This window comes from Sebastes fasciatus, chromosome 21 (genome assembly GCF_043250625.1).
Source record: "Sebastes fasciatus isolate fSebFas1 chromosome 21, fSebFas1.pri, whole genome shotgun sequence".
In the NCBI taxonomy this organism is placed as follows: domain Eukaryota; kingdom Metazoa; phylum Chordata; class Actinopteri; order Perciformes; family Sebastidae; genus Sebastes; species Sebastes fasciatus.
Window position 1 is genome coordinate 8,989,812 of NC_133815.1, and position 9,248 is coordinate 8,999,059.

At 40.9% G+C, this 9,248-nt stretch overlaps 1 protein-coding gene across 1 annotated transcript in view; it reads left to right on the forward strand.

The window, feature by feature from the left end:
• ptprn2 (protein tyrosine phosphatase receptor type N2) overlaps positions 1-8,976 on the forward strand; it is a 132,340-nt gene extending 123,364 nt beyond the window's left edge. Inside the window, exons 19-22 of the mRNA XM_074622592.1 lie at positions 2,112-2,165; positions 3,184-3,248; positions 5,273-5,346; positions 7,485-8,976. Of these exons, the coding sequence (XP_074478693.1) occupies positions 2,112-2,165; positions 3,184-3,248; positions 5,273-5,346; positions 7,485-7,556 (265 nt within the window). The 3' untranslated portion in view covers positions 7,557-8,976. The remainder of the gene's footprint in view (positions 1-2,111; positions 2,166-3,183; positions 3,249-5,272; positions 5,347-7,484) is intronic.
• The last annotated feature ends 272 nt before the right edge of the window (positions 8,977-9,248 follow it).

Genomic DNA, 9,248 nt, shown 5'->3' on the forward strand with positions numbered 1-9,248 from the left:
AATGGTTGTTCTAATAAGGACTGTGTTTCTGTACTATCCCTTTCATCCTGGGCCTATTTTCCTCACCTCCCTCCAGCACATGTGATGCAGCAAATTAACAGCCCCGCACTGCCTGGCTTGGCTTGGGAAGAAAAGAAAAGAAAAAACACCTAATTCAAACACCCAATTAAATGAGAGCTGTCTCACTAAAAACATGGGAGAGGGGGAAAGCTAGTGACTGAATAACCTCACTCTGTTCTCCATATAATGTGTTCTGGCAGAAGAGCAGCAATAGCTCCTCTGGGAGAACCCAGAGGGATAGGAAAAGCCCTCCAAATGAGAAAAGATGCATCTGATTTGTGGATGGAAGTCTGTCCCTCTGGTTTGTAATGCAGATGAGAGCAAAAAAAAAAAAGGGAGGATGTGCAGTGTTATCATGTCATCCTTTCCTGACAGAGTCGCTGCTGCTTTTTTTTTTTTTTTTTCAAATTAAACTGGGTGCAGTCAGTTATATTTATTTATGGTATTGGTGTGCAGGTTTGAGCTGTGTTTTGATTACATACATAAGTTTTCCTTTGCTGCTGAGGTCTCCCTAACGACTAGATTGCCTCGATGTAACTCCATTAACGCCGCTGTAGCTTATTGGGAATCTAAAGCTCTCTGATTTCTGTGATTCAGAGGTCCACACGACGTACGGTACACTCACGGTTTTGGCCAACTTGGTATATTGCGGTTGCCAGTGTCATTTTTGTGATGTTGCAGCTAGTAATATGAGCCCAGTTGCATAGTCACAAAAGTGATCATTGGAAACTGTGTCTCCTCAGCCAGGCCTGTGCACAAACTGTCTTTCTCTCACGCCTGACTCTCTGTCTGCCCTTTCCTCCTCTCACTGCTCCTTCCTCTGGCTTGCATGGGAACTCCAACCATCTCTGTATGCTCGCTAACTAAGGACATATTCAGATTTTTCCTAATATATATACATACATGTAAAAATATACATTTGATGTAATGTAATTTGATGCAAAATACACACAAAAAAATGCATTACTCTTGCAACATAAGCAGTGAATTGCTTAAAATATAAGCAGTTTCATCACATTTTAATTTGTATCTATGTTTAATGCATGTATTTAAATGATAAAGCCAAGCCCAAAGCTCATAACCACATCAAATAGAGCACACCTGTGCTTTGAAATGCAAGTACACATGGGAAATGCAGTTCACAGTTGAAGTTCTTAAGGTCCAAATACATAGAAAACTCCACAAAGGAAGCAATGAAAATGGAAATACATATCAGAGGTAAATATTGCACAAGCTAGCAATATTTTATATAACATATTTATATAAATGTATTTTAGTATATTTAGCTATATAAAATATAATTATAAGCTATAAGAGAATATTATTACTATATGTAGTAGTAGAAGTACTATAGTAGAAGTAGTAACTGTGAATTGACACATTCATTTATATTATAGTATATTTATTTATATGCTTTATGTTATATTTATTTACATGTTTCTAATAATAATAAATAATAAGTAACATAAAACACCAGATAATCCAGAGATATGATGAGACACTCAGACATTTATTTGTCATTTTGTCGTTGAAAGGTGAAAAACGAGGGGAACTGGAAAGACGCGGAAGCTCTCAGTGTAGTCAGTTTCCATGGCAACAGCGGGGTGTGAAAAGGCTTGTTGGCCTTCACCGTGCCTGTGGTGTATAACATTCATAATTGGCTGGGGTTAATGCGTCGGCGGTCGGCAATCACAACATCACACCGCCACATCCATCATCACCCACATGTCACAATAATGCTGTTTGAAATTATGCTCAATTTATCTGCGTGGCGCGACACTGATTCGTTTTTCTCCGTCCTCAAATTAAAGTGATTGATTGACGGGAGGGTGCATCTCTCAGGGTCCTGTTTGCTCTTCTGATTGTCGCTGTCGTTAACTTTAAATCCAGACCACAGAAGAGCAGAAGTCCCTCATGAGTCACGCTTTAATTATCACTGTTGTTGTTGTTATTCAGCAAAAAAAATTCCAGAGTATGATTTAGCAGCATTCAAGACAACTTGCCGCCAAGCTCACAATAACATCCAATTTTCTCTTTTTTTCTTATTTCAGAAAGGTTAACAAGTGCTACCGGGGTCGATCTTGCCCGATAATTGTTCACTGCAGGCAAGTATAACTATTTGAACCTTGTGACAGTGGCTGACCCTGCTGAATTGCGGTAGCGATTGTGTGTTGGAGGGGAGAGGCTGTTTATTCTAAACCCGCTCAGTCCATTTACTCTCTCTGGCTCCACTGGAGCTGCTGTTTATTCCACTGGCTGTGTCTGTATGGAAATGGTGTGGGCACAAAGAGCCAGAGACACTTCCATTTCCCATTTGGTTGAGTTAGTTAACTGGCCTTGATTGGTTTGTATTAAACACCAGGTATCTGTCTGACCACTTTTAATAGTCACATCCTGTTAAGTCATGCGTGGGGGCGAGGCAGGCCGCTCTCCCTCTGAGGGAGCGCTACGCACTGAGTGTCTAGCAGTGGATTAATGAAGCGGTGGTGCTCAGGCCGCTCTCCTGTTTTATTGGCCTTGCCTTTATTAGAGAGATGTGCACGCCTTGTTTGCAATTAACATGCAGAGCCGTTGAATGGCCGGCGGGCACAAAGGGAGGCTTTTCATAAGGCTATCTCTGGAGTAATGGAAAAGCAAGGCTCTCCAAAAGCTGTTCTCGAACCGCCCCTGGCCTCTCAACCTCTCCTCTGCTCCTGAGGTGCATTCATTTAAAAGCCTTTGTCCCCAGCGTGCCTCAGAAACCATTCCCCTCTCCCCAATAGCCGAGCAAGTCTCAAGACCACACATGCACTCGTGTGCAAAAGGTTTAACATAATCACATTTATTGGAACATCAAATATTCAGATCTGCTCAGGTATTTTCACAAGATTATCATTGATTTTTGCTATTTAAATATTCTATTTCATCCGTGATATCAGGTTTAAGGCAGATGGAGCAGTGTGTGTCTGTGTGCGTAGACTAATTTGTGTTTAAATATACTCCACAGTGTCTCAGCAGATGCAGATGTAAATGAGCAATTTGTTTCCTCATAAGAAAAACACTCTGAGATTAAAGCTTCACTCTGCCACCTTAATGATCTCCATCTCTCTCTCTCTCTCTCTCTCTCTCTCTGACTCTCTGCAGTGATGGAGCTGGCAGGAGTGGGACTTACATTCTGATTGACATGGTCCTCAATAGGATGGCTAAAGGTAACGATCAATGGCTTCCTTTTCACTCTTTCTGCTCGCGTTGAAGTGTTGCCCTGGCAACGCCAAAGCCTCTCATTTTCCACAGAGGGTCTTGGGGATGCATTAGAGGGTGACTTTCCTGAGGCCTGGAGAGGCAGCGAAGACAGACACGGAGGGAGCTGGAGAGAGTGGAACAAAGAGAAAAAGGAAAACGAAAAAAGAGCCCACATTAGTAATTATCCATTTAAGCTACCGTCACGCCATATTGACCTGCATCACAACTGCAACATGAATTTATATAGCGCATGCATGGAAATGAAATGTTTAAAGGGGAAATCCGAATTTGCAAAGGTTGCTCCAATGGTTTGAATCAATATTTAATATTTAATGGGAACAATTATTGTTATTCTTAATCCGTATAGGTTGCACCCAACTCTCACCTTTTATGTTTTTTTCCTATTTTACAAAAATATAAACTAAACTGAGCTTCAGGATGTTAAAATAAAAATCTGGCCGTGCAGGTGCTTTTTATATTTTCTGCAATTTGTGAGTTGAAAATTGCTAGTTCGCGTTGTATAATCAAAAAACACAGTCAAGGAAGGGAGTCTGCAATTGGCCACAAATCACAGTAACCTGGCGCCATCATGGTACTGCGGAAAGTCTAAATAAATATAAAACAACTGGGTAAGAGAAGCTACCTGAAAAGCATCTTTGCGGCGTGGGTGTATCATTACACTACATGTCAATCAGGAATGGTTTGATTTGATAGCTGAATAAGAATAAGCTCAGTTTCAGTGAATAAACTGGTATTTTTGTATTCATATTCGTTGTGATATCCAAGTTTTACATCCAAACACAGTTGGATGTGGACATCTATTGTTGCACAGGAGCTGGGTTCCTCCAAAGGCTGCCTTACGTCACCTTAAAGCCCTCCATAGCTTAGCCTGCCCTCTGCCCTTTGCCCTTTGACCTTTGCCCTTTACCCTCCTCCTCCTCCTCCCGTGCTCCCCGTCAGAGCTGGTTAGGAGGACGGTCGCCTCTGATGCGAACCTTCCCTTCACTTTCTGTAAAACAGTAATAAGTCTGACCCGTCCTGATGGAGTTCATCTGGTTCGTTCGTCGTCCGCGGTGATGAAAGGTGCCACCCGGTCTCTTTTTAACCTTTTGTTTCCTGCTCCAGAATCGAATGTATAAAATGAACATAATCTCACTCTCCAAAGCTTTTTTTCCTTTGGTCGAAGAGCCTCTCTTCAGCTTAACTTTGGAATCCAGCCCTTCTGAGACATGAAAGTCTTGTCGGAGCTCTGGAGTACTTTGACTACTAAGTCCAGCTGCATTAAAGCCCTCTTTTTTTCACTCTCTCACACTCACACACACATTTTCGCCCGTGCTCTATCTCTTTTGCTTCCTTTCTCTGCCTCACTTTCAAAAACATCTCGAGAGTTCAGGGTCTCTCTGCGGTTTTCTCCTTCCTTCTCTGTCGGTTTTTCTCAAACGAGCTGTGGCGTGAAATCCATAAATCTGAAAGTAGAATAAGATTTCCAGATTAACATCACACACTCTCGAAGCCAAAACAGACTTAACTCAACAGCAGCTGATCACTGGTGAAGGCGAGCAACTGTTGCATAGGTTAATGGCGGCTGCAAAGGCAATAAATCATTTTAATTAGAGTTTGCTGATTCACACATACTGTCCATGCACACACACGCACACATACTCAGATATTGTCGTATCAAAAAAGCTCTTTGCCGACTTTATAGTTGCACATAATCTAAACCAATTTTTGAACAAGATTCTCACAGAGAAGCCGGCGCTTAGCGTTTTTTGAATGCATTATTGCACATTTCCCAGACTCCAAAAATATCCTCTTGCATATTTTATCGTGAAACAGTGTGTGGCTCTCGTCCAAGTCTTTCGAGGGATGAATGTAATAATTTTCAATCGCTGCGCTGTTCCAAAGGGAGCCCAGTATAAAGAGAGATTGACAGATGTGAGCTGGATTACTCCGCTGCTTTGAACTCAGTCCAATTTTCGGTCTGTTGCAGGTGCTAAAGAGATTGATATTGCCGCTACCCTGGAGCACTTGAGAGACCAGAGAGCTGGCATGGTCCAGACAAAGGTAAGGTCCCCGGCTTTGAGTTAGAGAGGTGGGGGAGATGAGGGTGGAGGAGGGAGGGAGGGAGGGGTTGCAGTCATTCAAACAGACGATTGTCTACTTCATATGCACATGGATCAGGGGAAATGATGTGGTAATTGATAACTGCTGCAGGATTAGAAAAACATTGTCTTGGAAGATAATAACTCACTGTTCCACATTTATCACTAGACACAGAGACCAAGATCTTCTGTTACAGGAATATTTTGTGCATGAAACCGCAGCACTTTAAGATTTTCTCCTCATTTCTATCACTTAAACAACATATATAATTAATCCTAAACTATTAAATGTACAGTTTTTTATGTAATATGTTCATTTAAAGGGAGAATTAAGTAGATGTGTAACTACGATAACTATTGATAAATCTGTAAAATGTCAATAAATAGGGGAAAAAATGCCCATTACGATTTCTCAGAGCCCAATGTGATGTTTACAAATGTCTTATTTTATTTGACCAACAGTCCAAAAGCAAAACATATTCAGTTTATAAGGATTTATAACAGAGAAAAGCTGCAAATCCTCACATTTTAGAGGCTAGAACAAGCTAATGTTTGGTAGATTTGCTTGAAAATGACTGAAAGAATGAACCAACAATCAAACATATTGTTTAACATTGTCTTTTATTTCCATTTAATCCTTCTACATTTTACCCATCTAGTACTGCTGATTTCATACTTCTAATAAAATGTTTTAGTCTGAACAGTTTAAATCACAGCGGGCGCTCCACCTCACAACATTTTAGGAAATAGTTGTATGTACAAAGCATTTCCTCTCACCCACTAATACACATAATAGGTAGGAAGTCTCTTTTGTTTCTCTCTTGTAATTGGAAGGAATAATAATAATAATAAAGGCAAAGCTCATGCAGCAGCAGTGGGTGATAATAATATTTATGGAAGCTGCTTGCTAACAGACTCCAGTGTTCCTCGATGGTTCATTAATGCTGCTTTTACAGCCCTGCTGCTGTATTCAGCGCTCGCTTTCTCACTCCCTCTCTTTTTCTTTTCCGACAACTCTAAGTGAAATTATATTGGAATATTGTTGATTCCACTTTGTGGCTTCATGCTGGGTCTACACAGAAATTAGATTGTAATGAGGTATGAAATTTAGAGTTAGGTTTCAAGGATTGGACAACCAATTATCTTTTTTTTCCCTCTCCTCCTTCATGATGTCGCCACTTTATTTTTGGATAGACCTCGGCAAAAATAAAAGAGAGAACATTTATTTCCCTTCTTTTTCTGGTTACTGCTTTTGACAGACATCAACATGCAGTAATTACAGCATGTGTGACCAATTTTTTTTCTTCCGTCTGTCTCTGATGTGTCGAGCAGAGATTGATCTCCCCCCAGTGGTGTAAACGTGAACAGCACAATACCTGGTTTTAAAAGTGTCTTTTTTTTAAAACACACATAACTTTAAAGTCAACTTGGGGTTAGATAGGCGCACGGTGTAGCTATAGATGGATGTAGTTACATATTTTCTGGCCCTATTGCAACATCAGAAGACACATAAAAATAGAAAAACCTAATCACTCCAGATAATCTCCACTGCAAAGCGAGAAGGCGCGGGGCCACCGGTGACTCCTCCGTATTGATTTAGCCTATCCTCGGGCCAGACTACGGCAGGCTATGTGTTGACACATCTAAAGACTGCTCCCTCCAAACTCCTACGTACGTTTTCTCTGTGAGAGGACCCCGTGGCCTGCAGCCCGAGGAGAGGAGAGGAATATAAAAACACCATGTCCATGGGGCAAACATCAATCAGCCCCCTTTTGCGCTCCTCGGGGAAAACTATGAGTGGGATTCACAAACACACGAAAACACACACAGCACTGAGAGACAGCTTGACTCAAAAGCTTTATTTTAAGACACACCTGGCTGGATCGATGCCGTGTACGCGTGCACTCCGAGTTGAAAGCTCAGAGAGCGGTTCACCTTCACCTCAAGTCTGTAGCCATCCAGGGTAGGGTCAGGAGAGAGGGAGGAAGACGCCAATCATTCTGAGATGGCATTCCTGAGCTGTTACACACTTGTAAGCACACTAAAACTTTCTTCCCTTTCCCTCCTTCCCCTGCATCCTTCCCTCCTCCTCCTCCTCAGGAGCAGTTTGAGTTTGCGCTGACAGCCGTGGCAGAGGAGGTGAACGCCATCCTGAAAGCGCTTCCTCAGTGAAGGCATCGCATCCCCCACCTTCTTCTTCTTCTCGCTCGCTGAGCACCGGTTTCCTCTGCCCACTCAAGACTGACATCTCTCTCTGCCCTTCCCTCTCCTCTCCTCGCTCTGTTTCTCTTCTTCTGTCTCTGCCTCCTCCTCTTCACCTCTATATATACTGTATACTTATGAATGTCGTGCCAGATATCTCACCTGGATCCATATTCGCGAAATCTCACCTCAGAGTACGACTGTCGATCTTGCCTGATCTGGTCTGATGTGGGAACTTAAGATACGCTCTCCTACTGTGAGACCTTTTTGTCAATATGAACCCCGGTCCTCTATAACTGTGATGTTGTTCCTGAACATACCGTTCTAGTGCCACTGACGAGCTGTTTACGTGATGTCAAGTGAAGATTTTTGTTCCAAAATCAGCTACCTGCCGTTGGAAAAGCTGATACAGATGCTTAAACAGACAATTTGCACATTTAAAACAAACCATAGTATAGCTGCAACTAACTATTATTTTAAATATCTATAAATATACACATTATTTTCTTTATTAATTGTTGAAATTGAAAAAAAAATGGCATTTATAATGCCTTTTATTTGCTTATTTTGTCTGACTAACAGTCTAAAATCTTAAAATATTCAATTTAAAGTCAGATATGACAAAGAAAAACAGTAAATTGTCACATTTGAGAAGCTGCAACTAGAGAATATTTAGCATTTTAGCTTAAAAAAATTACAATTAATCAATCATCAAAACGGTTGCCAATAAAAAAAATCATTGCAGCTCTCAACTGTAGTACTTTTAGTATAATAATATGTAAAGTAAATGAAGTTCCTGCCTGTAAAAATCTTAATATTGTACAGATTATATCCCCTAAATGAAGTGATGTATCGGATACATACATAAATAGCGTTTTGGGAATAAACTCCTCACATGTTTCTCCTCCTCTGTGATCTGAATCAACCCACTATATACTCAGCATCACGTGTACAGATGTTGAAGTGTGTGTATTGTTGTATTTTGGGTCCAGACATCGGCTCTGATTCTTAAAAAAAAGCCTCACTCATCATGATTCTTGATATATTCTCAACATATCAGGTGTTTTTTATTCCTCATTGCGTACATTTTACATCACTGTTAATATTAAATGTAATACAAATATACCAACTGAGACACTTCCTATGTCGATAGTTAAAATAGGATATATTTAAGCAGAACTTATATTGGGATTGTTTGTTCGTCCCTCTCCATCACTGGTAGATTGTGATATGTTGTGCAACATGACAGATTATTCCCTCTATGTATAGACAATGAATGAATCCCTCTATAGTGCTATCTGAAATGTACACTGAGAGCCTCAATGAGAACTATATATTTTGTGTGAAAAGTAACATTCAGGTTGATAATAAATCAGAACAGATTATACTGCTTTGCTGTTGGCGTTTCATGTTATTTCTGATACACACACACACACACACACAGAGGAGGGAGCCGGGTTGCTCTCTCACTGAATGGCATTTGATTGAATGGTAGCCTTAGTAAAGTCACAAAGAAAAGATGTATCGCGCTCCCTGAGGGTTTGTATCTGGGAGAGACTCGCAGGTTTGTACAGATGAAATGTTTGGTTCACCGGCTCTGTCAGAGGAGAAAGTGGCTGGGATTTGAAATGAAATCAGTCATGTATTTCAGCCACTGAGGTC